This window comes from Gobio gobio (assembly GCF_949357685.1).
Source record: "Gobio gobio genome assembly, chromosome: 22".
Lineage (NCBI taxonomy): Eukaryota > Metazoa > Chordata > Actinopteri > Cypriniformes > Gobionidae > Gobio > Gobio gobio.
Window position 1 is genome coordinate 26,936,909 of NC_137118.1, and position 24,468 is coordinate 26,961,376.

The 24,468-nt window shown below is 38.7% G+C and overlaps 1 protein-coding gene across 1 annotated transcript in view; it reads right to left on the reverse strand.

Moving 5' to 3' along the window:
• Nucleotides 1-34: 34 nt before the first annotated feature.
• Nucleotides 35-24,468, reverse strand: part of chd1 (chromodomain helicase DNA binding protein 1) — a 50,187-nt gene continuing 25,753 nt past the window's right edge. Inside the window, exons 17-37 of the mRNA XM_079805299.1 lie at nucleotides 21,253-21,405; nucleotides 21,099-21,170; nucleotides 16,808-16,957; nucleotides 16,091-16,239; nucleotides 15,320-15,416; nucleotides 14,137-14,232; nucleotides 13,840-14,016; nucleotides 13,495-13,655; nucleotides 13,119-13,160; nucleotides 12,423-12,556; nucleotides 11,959-12,097; nucleotides 10,913-11,063; nucleotides 10,668-10,790; nucleotides 10,083-10,226; nucleotides 8,242-8,526; nucleotides 7,538-7,663; nucleotides 5,219-5,397; nucleotides 4,428-4,527; nucleotides 4,247-4,298; nucleotides 3,739-3,979; nucleotides 35-1,563 (exon numbers count right to left, since the gene is read on the reverse strand). Of these exons, the coding sequence (XP_079661425.1) occupies nucleotides 1,224-1,563; nucleotides 3,739-3,979; nucleotides 4,247-4,298; nucleotides 4,428-4,527; nucleotides 5,219-5,397; nucleotides 7,538-7,663; nucleotides 8,242-8,526; nucleotides 10,083-10,226; nucleotides 10,668-10,790; nucleotides 10,913-11,063; nucleotides 11,959-12,097; nucleotides 12,423-12,556; nucleotides 13,119-13,160; nucleotides 13,495-13,655; nucleotides 13,840-14,016; nucleotides 14,137-14,232; nucleotides 15,320-15,416; nucleotides 16,091-16,239; nucleotides 16,808-16,957; nucleotides 21,099-21,170; nucleotides 21,253-21,405 (3,111 nt within the window). The 3' untranslated portion in view covers nucleotides 35-1,223. The remainder of the gene's footprint in view (nucleotides 1,564-3,738; nucleotides 3,980-4,246; nucleotides 4,299-4,427; nucleotides 4,528-5,218; nucleotides 5,398-7,537; nucleotides 7,664-8,241; nucleotides 8,527-10,082; nucleotides 10,227-10,667; nucleotides 10,791-10,912; nucleotides 11,064-11,958; nucleotides 12,098-12,422; nucleotides 12,557-13,118; nucleotides 13,161-13,494; nucleotides 13,656-13,839; nucleotides 14,017-14,136; nucleotides 14,233-15,319; nucleotides 15,417-16,090; nucleotides 16,240-16,807; nucleotides 16,958-21,098; nucleotides 21,171-21,252; nucleotides 21,406-24,468) is intronic.

The following is a 24,468-nucleotide window of genomic DNA, read 5'->3' on the forward strand; positions in this document are numbered from 1 at the left end:
ACTAGAAAGCACACTAAATTACATTAAAGCCAGATTAACAGGTGAAAACAGTGATTTGAGTTTAATGACTTTATAAACAATTATATAAAACAATTACTTTAAAAATCCATGCATTTTCAGTGTAAATTTGGATTTGAAATATAGAAGGAGATCTATATACATCAGTATGTTCGTAACAGCATTCTTGACTTACTCGGGCCAGTCACCAGAAAAACACTTGGGCTGCATAGAAAAGAGTACATTATTGCCAACATTTATAGAAAACAAGAGGAAAGATTATCATGGAAATGTTCTAAGGAGAGCTCATAAGTGCCTCTAGCTATGATCGACCCTTTCATGTCCTTTTTTTATCACACTGTTTGTATTTTATGACATGATGCCATTATAAAGTGAGGCTAATTCACTTACAAATAGAGATAAACCAAAAGATATCAACAAACAAAACGTTCCTACAGAATGAATACATATGGAATATTTACCCCAATCCATTTCATGATTCAAACTACTGAGATTTAAAAATGTCAAAAAGAGAAAATAGCCTGAGTCGATGGGGAATAGTTAAAAAAATACCAGCCTGAGAAAAGCCCATTTGATTTACTTTATACAATAATTTACAGTAGTACAATGTGAAAAAGTGACATTATCTGATGCGCACTAAAAATAGTCCAGATTATTTTACAGCCGAGACAGATTTAAATAATTCAAGCATGATGGAAAAAAAAAAAAAATTACAGATAAAAATTGGCAAAATGGTCACAAAACACTGTAAACGAGGTACTTTGGAAGGTGAACCCCAGTCCTTCAGAACAGAAAACCTTGATAAAGACGACACGCTGATGTAGCGTCCTTTCACTCAACACTTCTTAAATAAGCTGCGTCACGTTCATTTACGGGTGTATGTCAGGATCCAGTGTCGCACGCGAGAGTGAAACATGGATTCGTCTGTTACAAAGTAAAAAAAAAAAAAAAAAAAAAAAAAAAAGTTAAGTAGTCAATTTATAAAAATAATAATTAAAAAAAATTACTCTGCAGCACCTACGAAAGAATGCAGCCAACTCTTAAATACAAAAATATGTGTAAATCTGTTTCCTCCGAGGTGAGTAGGAAAGGGTGGCACTCCCAGAGCCCCAGTGCAGCGGCCAACAGTCCCCTAAGGCATTTCCTGTGTGTCGTGTGTCTATGGCTAATCAGGAAAGAGTGGAGCGGAGGGAGGGGGGCGGGCGTTATGTCTTGCGGCTGCTCCAGACCTGTTCGGGTGTGCTTTTGTGGTCGGACGAGTACTCAAATGGCGAGCGGTGTCCAAGCGGCGAACGTGAGTCGTACGGTGAGCGCTGTTCTCGGGGTGAGCGTGGGCCGCTGCCTGACATCCGGTGCTCCATCTGCCAGTCTGAATGGTAGCGGTAGTCCCGGGACGATTTGTGATGCGTGTAGTCGGAGCCGGCCCGGTGCTCTGAGTGGAAGCGGTGGTCGGAGTGCGTTCGGTCCTTAGAGTTGCTTTCTGATCGGTGCTCTCTGCTTGAGCGGTGCTCGTCCAGCTTCCTGTGCTTGCTGTCGCTGTGGTATCTGCAAAACGAGTCATTCAGACACATGTTATGATGGTGATGCTGCAACCAAGCTGGACATAAGACCTTTTACTGATACAACAAAACAAAACGGAAATTCTCACACTAATGTAGAGATGGTAAAAACACACACATTACAATTGCTGAAATTAAATGTACATTTATTTTACTTAATATTTACTAAATTAGAATATAAAAATTAATAAACTGTAAAATACACACAAACTTCTTCTTGACACTGTAATCCTATAATAGTATTTAGTATGTTCACTATAGTATAGTAAATGTTCAGACACAAAACCGGTTACATCACCTCCCCACCATCATTTCAAAGTAATAAAACCATTTACTTCAGTTAGAGAACAGACATTACAGTTAAAGACTGAACTATCTGCTTAATACAGCGTGAGCCAAACGAGAGTTGCAGCACAAACGCAGGTGTCAGATTCCATTTCTTCACGAGAGCGAGGAGCTGACTGACAAGATGACGGCGGAAGATTTGGTTTCAAAGCGAAATGTAAAAGCACCTATTTAAGTGACAGTTGACCTATCAGTAAGCCCCGCCCCTTGAACGGCAATGAGCCAATGGCAGTTGAGTATCAGTTGCGCTGGGACCGGAACTCGGACATCTGTAGGTTTCAGGGCCATAGAGAAACATTGGAATATCCAAAGCTCTCATTGGTTTGATGGTGTTTATGCTACAAAAATGGTAAAACATAGTGCCTGAGGTTCTGTAACACTGATTCCAGGTATTCTTAGAAGATATTATGGTTGTCATACTCTCATTAAGTTACGATTAAAGTCCCTGCTAACATACAAACCGAAATAACTGTTCTCACATCATGTAACGTTAACAGTGTAGGTCAAAAACACAAACGAAGGTCTACCTTTCAGTGCCTCTCAATATTAAACTGGTTAAATGTAAATTTATTAAATTTTACCCTGCAGTACATGAACAGCGTTGATCCTGGATGTTGTCATCTGCGTTCGTGACGACCGTAACATGAGGCTTCTCTCGCTTGCATTGAGATCGGTAAACCCTAGTCCCACTTGAATGCTCCTCGACGAGAGGTGGTCCTTCCATCGTCTGATTTGTTTTTGTATATATTTTTGATATTTCTGTGAGTTTAGATATGTTTAAGGTCAACATTATCTGTCTTACTAAGGAGGATTCCTATTTTGATGGGTATTATAGTTTGCTGGGTAGTGAAAGGGAGAGCTCGCAGTTTATCGGAGTTGTTTTGCAGATACAAAGTTTACAGTTTATGCTTTGTATGTTAATGATAATGCAAAGGAGAGAGAGAGTTTGTGAATGAGAAGTTAATGCGCACTTCTGCTTTGTTTGTTCAGCTCTTACGATATTTTTTTTTTTGGGTGGGGGGGGGGGGGGGGGGTGAAAAAGATGTAAAACTTCATAAACTATTACTAGAGTTTGGCCATCATTCAGACAGGATCTGCTACATTCTTTGTCAAAAAACATCTTGGGATACAGCCGACAGCTGTCATTGTAAGACCATTTGTTTGTCCTAGTTAGCAACAGTTACTAAGGGGGGCGGGGCTTACCGATAGGTCAACTGGCACTAATTCTAAACCTAAAGTGTCATTAATTCACGGCCACACACATTTAAAGCCGCACTATCATTCATGGTGCATGTCCATTGGCACGTTTTCAGTTCATTCCTATGGAAGCTCAACTTTCATAGGAATTCATTGATAGTCTCTTTGCTACACACCATTATGAATGCCTGGAGTTTTGGTTCCTTTCCACCGCCGCCTCTGTCATCTTTGGCTTTTGGCTTGCTTAGGGGATACTAAATATTCAACTATATTACTGATCTGCCCGCATTGACACTATGATAACTGAACTGAGCTGGATGACATCACTGTTTTCTGCAGAGTGGCTGTACAGCTGAATCAAATTGTTGCATTATTTTCCTGTTTAACACTGTGAAGCTTGCTTTGAAACAATCTGCATTGTAAAAAGCGCTATATAAATAAAAGGTGACTTGACTGCCTAAGCGGCCGTGCGCATTTTACTTTCGATTTAGAATTAGCTATTTAAAGCCCTGGTGATACTGGTATTACCGGTTTTATCACACGTCGATTAACCGGTGGGGAAATTTCTTCACCATCACATCCCTACTGCAAGGCAAGCAAAAAAAGCTTGTTTAATGACCTGCTGTCCTGTCGCTCTCCTCTTTCTCCGTACTGATCTCTCTCTCGCTCTCTCTCTCTGTGGTCTTTGCCGTTGCTGAAGGAGGAGTAGGGTCTCTTCCTGGAGTCTGAGCTCTTCCTGTACAGGTCGGTAGGGTGACGCTCTTTGCTGTGTTCATGGTAGCGAGACGAGTGATGTCTGTCAGAGCTGTAGCTGTCTCTGCTGCTGTCATCCTGCTGTGACTCCTTTATCCGCTCAACATCTGCAAAAACAATGCCATTCAATGTTACACAGGTTTACAGAAATGTGATGTTATCCATGTAACAGAAGTAGCGACCGATCTTTTCTTCCGTAATATGACATGCATCTAATTTGAAAGATTAGCGTAGGTTCTATCCATGGGTTGTTAATTGATGGAGGCAGATCTGAATGTCGATTGTAAGAAAGGGGCGGGGTTTAAAACTAAACCATCGCATGTCTATAAATGCATAAATGTTAATTAAATGGACACAACAGAGAGCAGACATACCTGTGTGTTTAAAGCTTTGTGTATTTACAGTGCTAGTGTTCTGTTCCACTGCCTGAAATGAAATAACCATAATATACTTCAAATCACAAGATTTCACCAGCGATTACAGCATATGACACTAATTCAGCAAACATTCAAACAGAACACGCACTTAAAATCTTTGAAAATATTGTGTTCATACCTGAGCATTTTCTTGTCTTTTCTTAATGGCGTGCTTATACAGTTTATGCAGTTTCCTTGCATCAAATTCAGTGAATTTCGAAACAAATATCCACAGATTTCTGAAATATGGGAACAATCAAGATATTAATAAACTCAACATGATCTACATTGATAAACTGTGCATTAGAGCTGCACGATTCTAGATAAATTGAAAATCACAATTTTTTTCATCATGATTTTTATGATTCTGAATAAACAACTAAACAAATAAAATAGGTTCTGACCATGTTAATTGCTGCAGTCTATATAAAAAGGTATTTAATTCATTCTTTGTTTAAAAGTATTTGAGTGAATGACTCACTCAGAGACTTCACTTGTTTCATTGAATCAGTGTTTTTGAATGAATGAAGACACATTTTTTAACAGTCTTGTCGCCACCTACTGGTGTAAAGCTATGTAATACAATCTTTATTTGAAGCGCCAGGTTAATTTCAAATGGTGATTTACTCTATTTTGATCGCTACCGTAAACTGCAGTGATTATATCAGAACTATAAACTGTCATTCCAGTACTTCTTTTTGTGAAGCAGTTTCATACTTCTACATGAAAACTGCTTTCTCTGGATCAGCGGCAGCGTCAATACAGATCTGAATGTTAGCGGTGATCGTACCTGACAATGGTTTAGCTCTGTCGGTTAAACCTTTGTCATTTAGCAATAAGATGGAGTGGTTGTTTGAAACAAGATAACCTTTTAACGATTAATCGTGCAGCTCTACTGTGGCATATTAGGCTCATAATAAAATTACGTACTTCCTCCACTGTTTGATCTGTTCAGGGTTGGTGTATTCTCTCAGACACTCAGTGATGTGATCTCCTATTTTGATCAGGCATTGCCGTGTGTGTTCCAGCTGCTCTCGCTCAGACAGCCCCTTCTCTGGACGATCCAACTGCTTCAGTGCTGCCTTCACAGGCCTCATGCGCTCCTTACACTGACAAACACACAGACACGCATGCTTTATTACAGCACAATCATCTACATCAGAATCATTTAGATAATGGGACATCAGCTTCTGACCTTGTGTTTCACCTACTTGCCAAACAAACTGCTAATTTTGCCTAAAGGTGAGCAGTTTGTATATCGGTCTTATTAGGGTTGTTCACATTTCACAGGTTTGGTTGGATAAAAATGAACTCTGGTGTGATTGCTCTGTTAGTGCGGTTCATTGTGAACGAGAGTGTGAATGATGTATAGGAGTCAAAAGCAGGCGGGATTGTGGGGGTGTTGGTTAAATCGCCAACTTTAACTTAAATCGAAATTACAAATCGCGTTTGCGGGGGCACTGCGGTGCGATCGAAAAGGGCACTTTCAGGATTAAAAGGGGAAGGGGCTCAACACCAGCAAAGATCGTTTACACTCATCTTCTACTTCTTCCAGCGTGCAGTTGAGTTCTGTAGACAATAGGGTTGGGAACCGAGAACCGGTTCTTATGCAGAACCGAAACTGATTTTTGAAAAATACCAGAACCGCGCGAAATTCCTAAGTTTCGGTTCCGAAAACGGTTCTAGTGTAATGCATGTGCGAAGCGCTGGAAGCGTATCCTTTAATAGCGAGTGACAGCCAGTGTTGCCAAGTCTGTGGTTTTACCACGGAATTGGGCTACTTAAACACTGTTGCCGCGGGCTGTGTTTCATGTCCGCGGGTTGAAGCGACCCCAATTATGTGATATTTCGCCCCGGAAATGCGAATTTTACTGGAGAAGCCCCCCTGAAATGCGATTTGGCTTGTTTTGGGCAAGGTTTGAGGAGCAATTGTGTGGGTTTTGTTGTGAAAACCTGGCAACCCTGGCTCATCTCATCATGAATATTAATTACGTTGCCTGCCGCTTCCAGGAGTGCAACGCAGTTCAGCACTGAAAGCCCTCGCGCTACACATTTACGGCTTTGCGTCAGATATTTTCTCGTTGACCACCAGCATGGCGAAGAGAAAGTCACAAGTATGGATTCATTTCCAAAAGAATGAATGATAATGAAGCAAAATGTAACACGTGTGAAAAGTTAATAACATGCAAGGGAGGCTGCACTAGCAATTTGACAAAACATTTGCTACAGCACAGAGTGCCACAGGGCTTATACCAGATTTATAGTGAAAGGCCTATATATATATATATATATCAACCGTTGAGTCACCATGGTTTAGGTAAGCGTTTAGGCACATTTACCTTTGTAATGCTGAATTGCAATTTATTATTTACAAGTTCACTGAATAACTTAATTACTATTAAATTAATATACAACTAATTAATAAATATAACTAATAAATATAATTTATAACTTGGTTTTATTCAGAGACAGAGAGATAAAATGTAATAAGAATTTCAGGTGTTCATTTGAAAAAAAAATTGTTTCAAGAATGGCTTAATTAATACTGTAATATATGTACAGTACAGGACTTTTTTGACATTGCCAACCTGTAAATGAATTTTAGAGCAAGTAATAAACACAAAATGGATTGTTTGAGTTGCGTATTGTGCCTTTTTCCTTTACCACTATTTGTTTAATAATTTTAATGGAACCGGAATCGTTAGGCGGAACCGGAACCAGAACCGGAAAATTTCTCACGATTCCCAACCCTAGTAGACAACAACGCGTCGCTCTGATTGGTTGTAGGTCTATCCAATTGAGTGCAGAGGCATTTTCACTCCATAATCACAGCCCAATAAAGCAGTTTCTGACTTACTCATATTCTGACTAGAATCTACAACGATACCAGCTGCGCACTCACACTCTTCTCTCTGACAGCGAATTCACTCACTGGCCTCAATGAATAGTACTTGTATTGCACAATTTCAGTCATTCCCAGAGGTTTCGTAATCACACCAAAAGCACACGCAATACTGATCTTTATAAGCACATAAAACCGCCTCTCAAAAAGCTTGCAGGGACCAAAATGACCTTTTTTGTGGCTTATCATGCTTAAAACGGTCGAATACAAACAAAATTATGTAAAAATGACCGTCTTGCCAAGTATTATATTCAAGGTTTACATCAAGGTAAATACAGTCAGTTTTGGAATGTAAATAGTTGAGAGAAAGCACAAGTGTATCAGTATATTTGATCCATCAAACTCACCACACTGAAGGTTTTCTGGTCCAGTTCTTCAGACTCCTCAGACGAAGGAATTGCATCTCCTCCTGAGGGTGTGTGCACGGGGGTGTCTGCCTTCTTTTCACGCACTTCTGCCTTCACCTCTACAGCCTGAGAACACAGCGGCTGTTTGAATAATTCATGCACATGTTGTACCCAATACTATAGTTGTATACAAAGATAAAAGTGAAACATGGATGTCTTAAACCTAGCGAGCTGCCTGGAACAGTGTTTTTGGAATCAGACATGTGGCTGCTGAATAACCACTAGCGGACTATTTAGCCCTGTTTTTACTAAAATCTGTCAAAGGTCTGTAAAAAAAGGAGGGTCAAGAATTAAGTCTCCTCACCAATTGATATGGGAAGAATGCTGAACCTGTGTCTTTACATCTCTCTACTGTTATAAAACATTTACAGAGAAATTATTATAAACCAGAATTGTCACAGAATAACAATGGGATGAGCATCTAATGAGACACCACGTGCGTTTGAACACATATATAAAGCGTATAAAAGTGGACATTCCATCAAAAACAATAACCAAACTAAACAAATAATAATTGGGGTATAATTGGACTTTGAATGGGCCTTTGACTTCCGAAAATGAGGCAGCTCACTATGTTTCAAAATAAGGCCATATTTTAGGGGCATGTTTGACTGTTAGTGTTGCGTCATTATGATGATTGTGACCTTCTCTGCAGGAGTCTCTTCCTCTTTGAGCACAGGCTCTGGCTTAATCTCCTTCTCTTTTGGTTCCCTCTCTTTGCTGTCACGGCCCTCCTCTTTTTTCTCCTTCTTAATCTCTTTTTTAACCACTTTCTCGGTTGCATCCTTCTCAACTGGCTCTTTATCCTCAAAATCATCATCATCGGACTCGTCGTCCTCGTCCTCCTCCTCCTCCTCCTCTTCTTCCTCCTTTACTGCCCGCTCTGACACGCGTGCTCTTCTGTTGGGCGGCTTTACTGGAGGAGTTTCCTGGAAAACGACAAAACACATTAGTACTGGTAATGCATTTAACTTCCAGAATGTACTGTTGCAAATATTGATTTTCCAAGCTTAGTTATGTCATTAGAAAAGTTGTTTCAGAGATGGTGAAAGTTGTTGTGCACAACACGTCAGGGGATATTCCTTTGTCCAAATAAATATGGCCAATTTATGGGTAATTTATGTTGTTGTTAAATCTTCAGAATAAGTAGCACACTGATGAATTTGATAGAGAGCAGGAAGTACAGATGTGGGCACCATTTATAATGTCCCCACTCTTTGCCAAGGTCGATTTGGTTCCTATAGCTTTTATGAAATGGCTTATTGTAAGATGAATCAGACCTCATTTACAATTAAGTGCACATCATCCAGCAAAAGTCCCTGCCAGATTTCTGGATAACATGCGTGCAGATTATCCAGCCTTGGGAAATCATGCTGTAAAAGCATTACTGCCCTTCTTGACAGTGTACCTTGTGAAAGTGGGTTTCAATGCAATTTATCCTTAATTAAATACAACCAAAAATGTTGGGGGGGGGGGGGGGGGTGATGTAACCGGTGTTGCAACGATGTACACTGTGTAACACTGTTAACAGCGACTATCGAAGCAAGCCTCCCACAAAGTGTTAGTGTTCCTATATCTTTAAACTTTTATAAATTCACATTAAATTTGGACAATATTTAAAACTTTGAAATTCAAGCACATTTCAATGAAATTCAAGCACATTTCAAGGACTTTCAAGTGCTTCACACTTTTTCCAGCACTTCAATCTCATAAGGTTGTACGAACCATGAGATGAATAAAAAAAAAAACAGACTATTTTTGCCACAATACCATGGTTACAGTTAGCATTACTACATTAAATCCAAAAAATCCATGGTGAATGTTGGGGATTTTTGAACGGAAAAGCCTTGTATAACTTGTTCATTCATGACAATGTTTCTCCTGGTTTCCATGTTAGCGCTGTTTGGTCTGATACGGTATATAACAGAATTCTGTGCTGAATTTGAATGTTTCACACTAGATCGACTAGATTCACACCATCGACACAATATCCTAAACAAGCTGGATGACATCACCGTTTTCTCCAGAGCGGCTGTACAGCCGTATCAAATTCTGTTGCATTATTTTCCGTTATCACTATAAAATGCAGATTGTTTCAAGGCATTTACAAAGCGCTATATAAATAACTCTGCTGTGAATTCAAACTCTTTTCTCACTGGATCTCCCAGCGCTGTGTAGTAACGATGTTGCGTGATCGAGATTGGCTCATGAGTTAACCTGTTCTGAACTTGCACTACCTATTATTGCTCCAAGCTGATAAACAGTCCATTGTGTACAGCTTTTGTTCCACTTTCGTTTCTCATATGAAATGGCAGCTCTTATCAGTTGGTGGTGGCATTAGTGCGACCTCTAACAAAATTGTCTCACCGGTAGGAAAAAAAAGTCGCAGTCTGGAGCCCTGCTGTTTTACATCAGACATGTGCATCATGATTCTAAATCAATGGCAAGCCTCTAACCTCGCATGGAATACCATCTCAACACAAACCTTCTCCTCTTCCTCTTTCTCATCCTCTTCTTCAGAGCTCTTATCTGATGGCGGGGCCGAGGACAGACTGTTCATCACATCATCTATCTTCGGTTTTACAGCTTTATTCTTCTTGCCCCGTGGTTTTCTCTTGCGTGAATTTGCCTATAGATCAGAAAAAACATCAGTTTCTGTAATAAAGCACTTAAGACCAAATGAAGGAATGTATTTGCTGTTTACAGACAATGTTATTGCACATTTCACTTTGCTTTAGTTAAAAGGTGTGCCATTGGTTTTCAAAACATTTGGGAACAACGGCAACAAAAAAAAAGTAGATTGCAACTATTCTGAATGATTAACTGTGCTTGTGAGATGTTGTGAATTTGTAATTAATCATTAAAAGCTCTGAAATGTACCACTCACTTGCTGAATGTCTCACCGGATGCAGACTACACTGAACAAACTCAGTGGATTTCATCACTTTGACACTTCAGCACATTTTGAACAATGAGCTCTGAAGCTTTTGTTGATTTGCTTTACACCATTCACCATTTACATCTGCTTTAAGTGAATCAAATGCTACTGTGTTTAATCTATGTGACTTACTGTGCCAGCCTGTTTCTGTGCTTCCTTCTTGGCAAGGTCTTTGCTCAGTAATTTGATGAGGTAGTCAGCTCGTGTCTGCAGCTGTTTGGCCTGTGGCTTCTTGTCAGGGTCATCTGGAAGGAGCTGCAACAAGTTTTGTAACAAGTTATCATTTAAATGAGTCATACATAAATCACTCAAAGAACAAGAACACAACAGTATAACACTGCATAACACTACAACAGTTTATCCATGTGTTTCTGTACCTTATGTGTGAGGTTGAGGTCTGGGTCCATCTTGATCATCTCCCAGCTGCCATATCCATACTCATAGATTCCAATAAGCAGACTGGAGTCATCCTCCTTACCCCACTCAATGTCAAAATGAGCTGCCTTTGAGTGGCATGGGATTATATACCTTTACATATTAGAAAAAAAAAATCAACATCTTGTCTAACAAGTAATTTTTCTGCCCTCACAAAGTACACACCTAAAGGAACAGAATTCAGGGTCTTGAGATTAAACGACTTTTAACTTAGCGATTTCTGAGAAACGCTGTTGAAAACTTTTAAATAACAATTTTTTGAATATTTGCAAGATGTCCGTTCTGTGTGTGTGCTGATCAGTGTTTGTACATAATCCTGCTTGTGTGATTAGAAGAAAAACTAAGTGGACCGAGCTAATCAGACTGAGCACCAATCAGCAGTAGGGGGCGTGTGTGCTCATGATGAGGGAGGAGATGGTGAGCAAGCGGAACATTTGTAGAAAGAGAAATCACTGAGATATTACCAAAGAGGAAAAGGTCAGGTATATAATTGGTAAAAAGGGGTTACGATCAGGCAAGAGGTTTAGGACCCGCATTAACATTGGAAAGTCTTTCCAGCACTGGAGAGATATTAGACAGCAGGAGGGCCTGAACATGGATGCTGAGGTTGTTTTTTTTCTGCCAGATACGCAAGTAACATTGTTTTTTCACAGAACCAAGATGTGCGGTTATTGAATCACAGCTGGTTCAACCATACTTGTGAGCTGTTACCCATTGTCTGTGTTGCTGCGTGTTTGTTATTTTGTGGGTGGAGAAATGAAGTGAGGGGTGATCAACAGTGTTTCCCAGAAATCGTCATTAGAAAACAATTCTGGCTGACTAGTCAAGCCAGCCATGAAGAATATACTGTCACTTTTTATGATCAATACGGTAATCATCAGGTTTTCTGAGGGTTTTTTCATTGAGCTGGTCAGCGAGTCTTCACAAAATATGACGACATTAACATGAACCCTAGCCTGGTTCTGACAGTTTTGCTTGTGTTTTTTACCTCTTCCTCTCCTCCGGGTCAGCAGGAATGGCCTTGTGTAAAGGTGCCAGCTCCTCTTCATGAGAGATCACCAGCTTAGCATTGACTTGAACCCCTGAGATCCTGAAGGTGGGTCCCTTCACCTTCCCTCGCCTGCCTCCTGATGTGAACCAGCATAGAACACAATCAAGACAAGCCTTGGATTCCACCCTTAGACGCTTCAAATGTATTCACTTTGGTGGGGGTGGACTATTGTCATACTCTTTTACGACATCCAAAATGTTAATTAACTCTAATAAATGAAAAGCCCATTTCAATGCAGAGATGCAAACTCATCAGGTGTGAAAAAGGTGACAAAGAACCCAAAGGCATGAATTTCTTACATTATGACTGCAGGATTTTGGGGAATGTGTAAACCATGAAATTCATGGCATTTCAGTCAGACACTTTAGGGATCAGTGAAAGTGGTTTTCTGATGCTCTTGCCTGAGGTTCTTTCAGGTCCACAGGGGTTCTCCCTTAGCGTTCTCAAACAGCCGTTGTGTACGGTCTCTGCCAGCCGCCGCAGATCATGCTCTGATTTATCCACCAACTCAGCATCACGAGCGATAGCATCCAGCCTGTGATGCGGTGATAGTCACATCAATGAAAGAGTCCCAACCACTAACATATGAAGTAAGAAAATCTCTATATTTTCTGGGATTTTATCAATAACGATAATTAGATAAGCGTTTATTGTGTTGGTACATTGGCAGGTTTAGGACTGCCATGATGTGACTACTAAACTTTTTGATATTCTTTATATTATGTGTGGTGGTTAGTTCATAGCAGTAACAAATTATCTTTACCAATAAATGTAACTTGATTTTTACCTTTTATGGCCATTTTTTACCTTTACAAAGGCATTTTTACCCAATTAAAAGTATGCATCATCTTGTATCAAACGCTTCCATTTAATCAAAATCAATTAAAATAATGAGACACCAATCAAATGAAATCAGTATCAACAAAATCCATCTTTGTAATGCAGAGAAAACACAGAACCTACATCTGAAGTGGCATTTAGATGCATTTACACAGACTGTTTAACGTAGCTCAGAAGGACATGAATGCATGTAACCGTTGTTGTAGACGATATACAGTCGCACACCCCTAATATGAAGTGATGAAAAAGTTACTTACCTTTCTAAAGGCCCACCAAATTTTTTGTAACTTTTGATGAATCTGTGTGGGAAACAAAAAAAATTAAGCAATTTCAAATTATTAACTAATTATTGGATTAATAATTTTTTTATATATACATATACATATATACACACACTTGGATTTAGGGAGTTAAATTATAGGTATATAATTTTCAGCTTGTTTGGAATTTTCTTTGTAAAGGAAAAAAAAAATATTTGTGGAAAAAAAAAAAAAAAAAGATTAAGAAACTTTTTTCACTTAATTCCCAAAAGTGACTATATTGTAATATACACTATCATTAGCACGATATCAAACTGCTAATACCAACCACCCCAGTGCTGAATTATGAGAAACTGAGTATCAGCAGCTCTACCTGCGTATCTCGGCATCAGTGAAACCTTTAATGTTCTCTCTTGGAATAGTTCGAGGTCTTCCTCGTTTCTTGGGCCTCTTTCTGTCAGAGACCGAATCGCTGTCTGAACCAGAGTATCGTCTGTTCCGGCTGCGTCTGCCCTCATTTCCATTAAAGTTGGCCTGTCATTGCAAAACAAACAAGTACATAAAGTACAAAGAACTGCAGGTGTATGTTGCGATACATGTCATTTATCATTCATTTAACACCGCTCATTTTATGTATACAATTCATGATGTAACCCAAGCATTTAATCTTCCAAAGTCAAACAAACAAACAGACGTTTGTTTACTGGCATCGGCTAACCTGTTTAGCACATTTCCTCATACGGGGCAATAAATAGATCTCTGCGAGCTCTTTCTGTCGCTCCTCTTCCTCAAGTCTCCTCCGCTGTTCCTCTGGGATAATGTCATCCCAGTTCTTAACATTCCGCTCTGTGTCCATGTTAATTTCTTCTTCATCCATCATGGAGAAATTTGCCACCTGGAGGATGGAGCAAGCTTTGTTTAATAGCGTGTTAATGGTGTGACTGACAGCCTCTAGAGAAGGTCCAGCACACGTGCAAAACATTTTTTTTTGCAGTACGTTTTTTAAAGCGCACACCTTAAATTGTGAGAGGAGCTCTTCTCCTACAGTCGATGGTCCAGGATCGTTCTCTCTGGTCTCTGCTCTCTTCAGGATTTCGTCAATATCCATCTCCTACAGGAGCAACAAACAACGTCAAAAACGGCTGCACAGTAGCCCACGCCCATACTAGAGATAGGAATCTTCAGGCACCAAAAAAATTATTGATCTACATTTTTTTGGGGAAACACATTATTTTACAGAGTCCTTGTTAAAAGTTAAATTTATTTAGTGTAGCAATTACTATAAACTGTGCATATTTCTATGTACTTACTATAGGGTTTGGTTTGTGTTTAGTTGCTAGTAGTATATTATTACTCAGTATTAAAATGTATAATTACACTAACATATGCACCTTAAAATAAAGTGCAACCTTTTTTTTTAAAAAAAAGGTCTACTTACTAAAGAGAATTTCAAAACATACAAGCAAATTGTAAATAATAAAGACAAAGAAACATGACCAGGAATAAACAGTGTTTTCAGTATCTAAAAGTGCATTAAGTACCTGAATGTTTCCAGTCAAGAGCAATGATTTTTTCTTACTCAGCTTTACTGGCGTTTGATTATTACTGACAGCAGGAGATCTAATAGGCCATATTTACACAAATGCACAGATCAATTTTGACAAATCAGATGTCCAATCAAATCCCTTAAGACATAACTGCCTGTGTTTACATTAATTTTACATCATAAAAGCATTTGAGGCAAATGCATTTAACCGTTTACACAACAGAGTCACACACAGCCGCTTTCCGTCAAGTCCTCTTCAATAGTGCAAGTGAGCATTTGAAAGCAGCCTTCTGTCGGAAAGTGAGATGTGTATTAAATATATAAGACCTACTTGCATTCCAAATGGCATAAATGCTTTCGTAGAGCATTTTGAGGGGAAAACATTGAAATACAGGTGAGCGACAGACCACACATAAGCATAACATCAGCACATATCCTGTGCAATGATGCCTGCGATTGCCCTAGTCATTTGGTTTAACCTTTCAAACTTTATGGAAGATTATTTTTTAGAAGGTTCAACGGTTTGTTTTGTGGGTTCGCGTGGAAGCACACAATGATATTGACCATCTGTGGTTAGAAACATCAGACGATCAATATTTTCTCCCATCCCTAGCCCGTATGCAGATGAGCATCTCTGTTTAACCCCACAGACCTGAGGTTCCTGCTCCTCTCCTTCCAGCTCTTTGAAAAGTTCTTCAGCACCAAACTTCAGGATGGCTGACAGCTCCTCCTTATTGAATGGAGTGGAACTGCAGAGGAATCCGACAATAATAACGCTATTAAATATATGTATACATTATACACACTAGAATTTCCACTAAGAGTGGCAATTTCAATGGCTATTTCTTTTATTTCCTTGCCTTAAATAGTTAAACCATTGATTAAAACCGCAGTGAAATAGATTCATGAAGGATTCTCAGTACAAATTTGGCAAGATGGTTGTTTCAAATGCATGTCATAAGCAACCCAAACTCTTTTAGCTTGCATTGGAGCAGTGACAAGTTCGCATATACAGTGTTTGTCCGGGATATTTTTTTAAGTGGATATTTTTTAAAGGGGCAAGTGAAAGAATTTGTCTTGCCTGACCAGACAAGTAGCCTGTTTGAAACAACAATGAAAAAATAACTAGGGAAGCACTGAAAAATCATCAACCAAAAATTCAGGCGAGAATGATTCTGATTTTATTACATTGTGTAAACTGTGACTGATAATGTATTGACCGTAACAAGGCCGTGCCAGTTGAGACAGCCTGTCTGTGTGAGAGAGACTCTCATGGAGAAATCAGAACAAATAAGGAATCGCATACTGCGAGTAGTTACTTTGTGAACAACAAGCACATAACATGGCTTAATGGCAAGCCCTGCAGATACATATTTACATTCAATTATTTGGCAATTTAGTCAAGTTATATTGGGAGCTGTACCTGGAAGGAGCAGCACCCGTATGAAGGACCGTCTTTCCCGTGGTGTCCATCCTTTGAATCACCAGGTGGTCCAACACCATTTTCTTCTTGGCTCTCTCAATAATGTCCTCCTCAACTGAGCCTTTCGTCACCAGACGGTATATATTCACCTGAAAGAGATTACATAGCAGACATTATAGTAGTGGACTAGACTAAGTCATAAAGAATAAATGTATACTAGGCATGTGACTATCAAATATCACAATAATTGCTTATGCTTTTATAACGTATATGGTAATATCATGGCATTGATATTACTTTTTTAATATAACAAAAAAATTTACATTTTGTTTTAAGCAGCATACATAAAATTTGTAAAGGTATCTAGAATTATTCACTGTATTTCAAAGTGTCCTGCGCATGTTCATTACTGTGATATATATTGTATTACTAAATATCAGCACATCTAGTACAGACTAATCAGTGCTAATGCACACAAAAATCCTTTACAACTGTCCCACCCAGCACTATAAATATTAGAGCTACACAATTGACAATCAGCACATTTTACCACAGAATTTTACTTTCTGACATTTGCAACGATTACAGCAAAGCCTGTTGAACATTCCTTTCAAATGATATATTAATTTTGCTGCTCTAATCAATATTAATACAATAAAAACCAGCATACGCAATATAACTGATGTACGGCATGTAATGTGTGGAGGTAATGTTGACCTGTTTTTTCTGACCAATCCTGTGAGCTCTGGCCTGGGCCTGCAGGTCATTCTGAGGGTTCCAGTCAGAGTCAAAAATGACCACTGTATCCGCAGAGGCCAGATTAATGCCCAGACCACCCGCTCGCGTGGACAACAAGAAGCAGAAATCCTGCAAAGTCATAGAGACAATGTCATGCACACGCAAAGACATGTACAGGCACACAGAGATAATATAAATTTATGGTCAATATTTAAAACAACTCCATTTTTCATAGAACTAAAAAATCTATTTTGAAGACTCGTAGGCCATGTACCATGGACCAAAAAGTGTAAAATAATAAATAAAAAAACTACATACTAGTTTAAAGGGATAGTTCACCCCAAAAAATTTATTCTGTCATCATTTACTCTCACCCTCAAGTTGTTCCAAACCTGTATGAATTTCTTTCTTCTGCTGAACACAAGAGATTATATATTTTGAAGAATATGGGTAACCAAACAGTTGATGGTCCCCATTGACTTCCATAGTATTTTCTTTTTTCCCTACTATGGAAGTCAATGGGGATGAATTTTGTGTTCAGCAGAAGAAAGAAAGAAATTCATACAGGTTTGAAATTACTTGCGGGTGAGTAGATTTTAATTTTTGGGTGAACCATCCCTTTAAATGCTAGTTTTAAATTGGTTACTGGCTTGTACGGTAAAGCATTTTTGCACCAGTTAATGTTGTTTAATCAGTTTAATTTTAAAATTTGCATTCATAGTTTGCCGAAATGGTAAATAATAAAGATGAAATCCAAAGTTACTTGTTGTTTTCTTAATTACACTTTAAATAAATAAATACATGAGACAATGGCATTAATTTAAATTATATAACTAACTAGTAGGCGGTAGGATATCATCGTCCATCGTGATGACTGACTGACATCACGACGGAGCGTGATGCATCGTGCATCGAACCATCGTGATGCCACGCCCCCCATTGCCAGTCTTGTTGTGATTGCGACGCACACTAAACCTCTTCTATAGTTAATCTAAAAACTTTGCAGGGATTGCTCTGTAAATTAAATTGAGAATATAACTAATGCATATATTCTATTTTAAATACTGTAGTCTTTGCCAGATATAGCCTACATTTTGAAATAATAAACAAGGCTCAAACATCCATTTCATAAGCATGCGTGTTTATTTCAGCACTTCCGTCAGTGAAACAACACCACAGCCTGTAAAACATTTAAACGATTATCAGTAAATAATGGTAACCTAAAAAAAGTAAGAAAATTAAATATGAAAAAAGTTTTAAAAAAATGTATTTCCCCTCAAAGATGCATCATATACCGCTCTGCGCAAGATGAAACACGAGCTGTAGACACCTTCTCAAATATCTTCGTCTTCACGTGTTCTCCTGATGTTGCAAAGCAACACTTGTTGTAAAAGTTCTGAAGAGCGAATTTTATCTTCCACAGGGTCAAGACATTTAAGCTATGTTTGATTATTCACTGCCAGAGAAAACGAAAGTAAAATGGCCTGTGTGTGTGTGTGTGTGTGTGTGTGTGTGTGTGTGTGTGTGTGTGTGTGTGTGTGTGTGTGTGTGTGTGTGTGTGTGTGAAATGCTCTATTCAAATAAACTTGACGCGCCTTACCAAGTCTAATAACAAGCACAAACTGTGTTAAATAAAATTAAGTAAAAAGGTAGCCTATTTGTCCTACAGTGTTTTTCTACTTTCCCACTAGGGCTGCACGATTCTTGCTAAAATGTGAATCACGATTTTTCTCCATGGGAATTGAGATCACGATTCTCTTACACGATTCTCATTTTTTCTTATACTTTAAAAAAAAAGAATCAATTTTAAATAAAAGTAATTAGTTACAATTAAATTAAAATGTAGAAACAACAAATGTAGACAGACTAGATGTAAATATATGCTTATTACTGTTTATTTCTATTTTTATGATTATTTAATATCTTGCCTTGTGGAGAGAGGGTTTTTGTTGTCTTATTTCGTTGTTTCATTTTGTTTTTGCGTTTTTGTAAAAAATGAAAATTATAAATAAAATATTTAAAAAAAAATGTTATAAGAAAACGCTTAACGTGGCTTAATGTACTAAGACAGTGTTACAGACATCCCAACCTGAAAAATGTCATTTCAGGGAGGTAACTTTTACTATTTACATAAGCTGCTTATACTATTTATGTAAACTGCTTTTATTTATATTTCATTGCAACTTTAAACAGGTCTAATGAGTTTGTTGTTTTCATGTAGCCTTGGCAACTAGCCAACCTGAAAAATATGCACATGAAATTAAACTTGTTTAACTCAAACATAACATGTCAGTAACAAACTGTACAGCGTGCAAGATTGTCATTATGTTTATACTTTATACTTTCGTTTTTTGGGGCACTCTCCCTCTGCCATGGCGCTCCAGTTTCTAGATACACTGAACTGATTAATTCGGTTCGGGAGAAGAGATAAAAGCCCGCCCACACTGACAATTGATTGGTTGACTTACCGAAACAAGCCAATCAGGATGCTCTCCGTCTTACATGCGCTTCATTAGGTGCACACCAGCACACACACGCAAGGTCTCTCGCTCTCTCTCCCTCTCTGCCGTGCGCGCGTGCACAGTTTGCGGTTAATTTTTACCTCTTACCGCTACAAATCTGACTCCGTTTAGGTCTGCTCTGCCGTCTTGTTACACGTCAGTAACAGCGAAACATGGCCAATGAGGGAGAGGAGAGAAGTGGAGATTTATGATTGATTGGTTAGTGTTTTGTTATTGTGTGAGTGTGACAAGCTCTGGTGTGACCAATAACGCGTGAAAGCAGCATGATCTGAGGGAAATACACGGAAGTGAATCGCCAACATTAAGAAATGAGATCGCATTTATGTTTGAATCGAGATCGTGATTTTTTTCAGATTAATCGTGCAGCCCTATTTCCCACAGTAAAGGACGTGAATGAGTATAATAAACTTAATTATAAACAAACTAAAAGAAGAAACGTTTATAATTCCCTGCGAAAATGGGTGTGACGCGAGTGAAGATTTGAGAAAAGAAACGAGATCCATGTGGGATAAAATGGACTAACGTTAGGCCTATTGTTAAAATTCACGGAAATCGCAAAACAGAATAAAAAAGCTGACAAATCTTAAATTGGGCTCAGCCTACACCTCTCATTCGGCATGAATCCATTCATGGCTGCACATTTATTTCCTTTGTAAACAAAGCTTTGTGCTTCACTCTGTATTATTCACGTTAAAACAGCAAACATACAAAACACTGGGTTAGTAACGAAATTATAGTTTTGAAGTAGAAAATAGTATTCATGTAAAGAGATATATTAAAATAAAAAGTGCACAACTCTTCTTAAGTGGAAGGAAGCTACTTTTTTCCCAACCTAGCACAGATGAGTCATTATTTGGGTTAGTAAAATAACGAAATCATATAGTTTTTAAGTAAAAAATAGTATTTATGTAAAGAGATAGTAAAATACAGATATAGTAAATTATATATTTGTATTAATAAAAAAAAACGACGATATCATCGTCCATCACAATGTTTTACTGTAAACATTGTCAACTGCCAATTTAGGAGACATCGCCCAACCCTAGTAGGCTGTTGATTTAACATGTTAATTTGGTACGATTAATTATGGGGAAAAGTGTTGTGTGTCTCAGAGCAGCACACAGTGGTGTTTCATTACTGAATGAATCAGCGGTTTTTAACGCATCAAGTAAGCCATTACTTCAGTGACCCATTTATAAAGACGGCCACTTGCTTCGTTCCTGAATGAATGACTCGCTCATTAAGATCGTGCCACCACCTACTGTTTCATATTTAGAGTATCATTCATTTTGCAGTCATATTCATGCCACTTCAGAGCTGCATTAAGCAGTGTGTGTTAATATATAATTATGTATAAATAAAGATAAATAAACATAAATTGGGGGGTACCTTCTCAGCCAAAATTTAAGTGCGGTTGATTTGCGATTAATGAATCGGCACATCATGTAATTAATAAGATGAAAAATGAAATCGCTTGTCAGCCCTAATTATCAATCATAAATGCGTATGAGTATACATGTTTGTGTCCTAATACCACGTGTCCTAAATTATATCCTTTATTTTTATCCAAATTATTTATTTCAATTTGACAGATTGAGCACGTCTAATTTATTATTTTAATACTTGTTCCAGAATTGGATGAAACCCAATTTGTGTGACTTCAGGACACGTCGCAATAATAATGTAATTAAGTAAATAATGTCAGCACAAATATTTACGCCCTTAATAACCAGTGATTTCACACATACCTCAGAGCCTTCAGCATTAAAGTGATCCAAAGCCTGCTTCCTCATCTCACCCTTTATGGAACCATCCAGTCTCTGCAAACACAAACCCTTTTGTAAGTCACACCTGAGCCACAAACACTGCGGTTCAATCCCAGTGAGTGAGTTGTGCCATCACCTGGAATAAGAACTGCCTGTACTTTAGGTACTCCGCTAGGATGTCCAGCATCCGAACCATCTGGGAGAAGATGAGCACACGGTGCCCTCTTTCTTTCAGCCGAACCAGCAGTTTATCCAGAAGAATCAGCTTCCCACTGCTGCGAATAAGGTGCTGCAGACAATATATCAGTTCGGTCAGTATGTAGTCACTGCTGAAAGCCCCCTAGTTAGGAACCACTGCCCTAATGCAACATTCTTTCAAATAGGGGTGGGCGATATGGCAGTGTTAACCTTGTAACTATGCAAACCTTGTGTGTATTTGACAGTTTACATGCAATAAGATGTATGGGAAAACATCAGCATCCTCACCGGTTACCATTTCTGGATTTTGCACAAAATATATTTTTTTCTTTGCATTACATTTCTCTTGGCATATGTTATTTTAGGGGTTTCGTAAATAACTAAAACTTGTTAAAGACAAGTCAGACATTGTGTTCCTATTAGGTGTGACAAAGAAGGGTGTCGATATGAATCGTTTCTTCGATGCATCGCGATGCAGACGAGGACGATTTGGTATCGGTTCAATAATAGACCATAACCGATTATAATGCACTGGCGCTTTTCTGCCATCATTTGTCACGTACGTGCGCTGTCGTGGTAGCATACAATGGCAGAGGGAGGCAAGATGCGAGAGAGTAATAAAAATGCTCCAACTACTTTAAAAGCCGACATCTGGGCACATTTCAGCTTTTATGAACAACCTGGTAAGTAGTGGTGTCAACAATAATCGATTCGACGATGCATCCCAATGCGGGGCATGCACGATTCAGCATCGATGCGGCAAAGTGCCATAATTGATTATGTCACCGCTTATTTTCTGGCCTTGAGTTGGACAATAAAGTTGTGAAGTTTCAATTACTTCCGGGGTCATAACAACAACAACAATCAAGATGGCTGAGGCGGAGGGAGATGACTGCAATAGACGGGTAATTAAAAACGCCCCCAAAGCTTGGAAAGCGGACATCTGGGCACATTTCGGATTCCGGCTTCACACCGCACACGTTGGCAGTGCGTTGGCAGGGCAGAAGCGGTGCGTATGGAGAGCAGGAGCCTCGCGCCTCCGTTGTGCATGATTCACACTGGCAGCGTTTGTCTCGTGCAGCTGAACCGTGGCTCGTATATTGCAAATACAGACGAATATTGTCCATTATGTCACATTTTCCGGTCTTCTCCTCCGAACCCCGTCTGTCTCGTGCTTTGATTTATGATGGGCAGCATATATCTGCTGCAAATGCGACCGTGTTCCCCTCTGTCTCATACACACATGCATATAACTTGTTGTATATAAGTAGTTCACATGATAAATGTAACATTAAAGTGAATATATGCTTCTAGTTTTAATCATTTAAACAGGCTTTTGAAGTTTGGGCAAAAACTTCTGGCAGTGTTGTGTTTATTTTATTTTTTTTACTGCTGGAAAAAGTTGGCTGTTATAATTGCTTTATTTAATTTTAAATGGTTCTAAAGCATAGAGAAGAGAAACATTTCTCATTCAAAGCACTGAAAGCAGTGATTTATGTTTTCTTTTTCAGGTTTGAAAATGCCATATCCAATACCCTGTACCATAAAATTTTATTTTATTTAATGACATTTATGTCAAAGATACAGGAGAGTGATAATACACACATAGCAGCCAATAAAATCTGTTGTTCAATATCTGACTGCTTGTATTGCCTCATGACTGATTTGCCTTGTTGTGTGCAGTAGAATTTTGATGCATCGCAATGCATCGTAGAATCGAATTGAATCGAATCGTTACCTGGTGAATCGTAATCGAATCGAATTGTGAGGGCAGTGCCAATGCACACCCCTACTGGTAAGCAAGACCTGGAGGACACACGCGCTGTGTGTAAATCATGTCACGCACAAATAAAATGTGCATTGGGGTAATAATACCACTAACTTGATAAAACACATCAGCCGTTTTCATCGTGAGCTGTTAAGGCCTGTCTACGGTGGCCGAGAGAGCTCAACGCGCTGCAAATGAAGAAAACACATGCAAATAGAAAAAACACCAGCAAATAAAGAAAACATCTTCATCAGTTTTACAACACATGCGCTGCAAAAGTCCACAACACATGCAAATAGAGAAACGCGCAGCAAGAAGTCCACAACACATGCCAATACAAAAACGTGCAGCAAGAAGTCCACAACACATGCAAATAGAGAAACGCGCAGCAAGAAGTCCACAACACATGCAAATATAGAAACGCGCAGCAAGAAGTCCACAACACATGCAAATACAAAAACGCGCTGCAAAAGTTCACAACACATGAAAATAGAGAAACGCGCTGCAAAAGTTCACAACACATGAAAATACAGAAACGCGCTGCAAAAGTTCACAACACATGAAAATAGAGAAACGCGCTGCAAAAGTTCACAACACATGAAAATAGAGAAACGCTTCAAAAGTTCACAACACATGCAAATACAAAAACGCACTGCAAATAGGCCTGCTCATAATGCACATACGATCAGAATGTTAAAATAAACAAACAAACACCTTTCAGGTGCACCCCACCGAAGACTAATGTTCGTCAATTGTTGGTGTTCCCTTGACACTTTTGTTTTGGTATGCCAGTCCCGGCGCCAGGACAAACGATTTGGGGTATTATTTTGTGTTAAAAAATATTATTAATAAATTATTAATAATAAATAATATATATTTTTTATAATTTCCTTGATTTTATGACTCAAATCCCAATTAATTATTCACTGCAGAAAGTGAAACTAAGTCAGCGATGCAAGCTCTTCTTCAACATGTTCTGATAACACTATTTAACCTAAATATATTAATATTTCCCTTGTGGCCCGTAGTTAAAATAAATGAGAACAGATAGGTGTTATACAAGTTTTTTTTTTTTTTTTTTAATGAGGAGTTACCTAATCTTATTACAGCGCGTCAGTTATGTGATGCACTATAAATTATTGTAGTGCAAATTAAAATACTAATTTAACTCTAAAAGTAGCCTAATCATCATCATCATCATTCAGATCATTGCAGAAAGGGCCAGTTCGCCGGGCCTGGAATGTGTTGCAGCGCGTATTTGCATGTGTTGTGAACTTTTTGCAGCGCGTTTCTCTATTTGCATGTGTTGTGAACTTTTGCAGCGCGTTTCTCTATTTGCATGTGTTGTGAACTTTTGCAGCGTTTCTCTATTTGCATGTGTTGTGA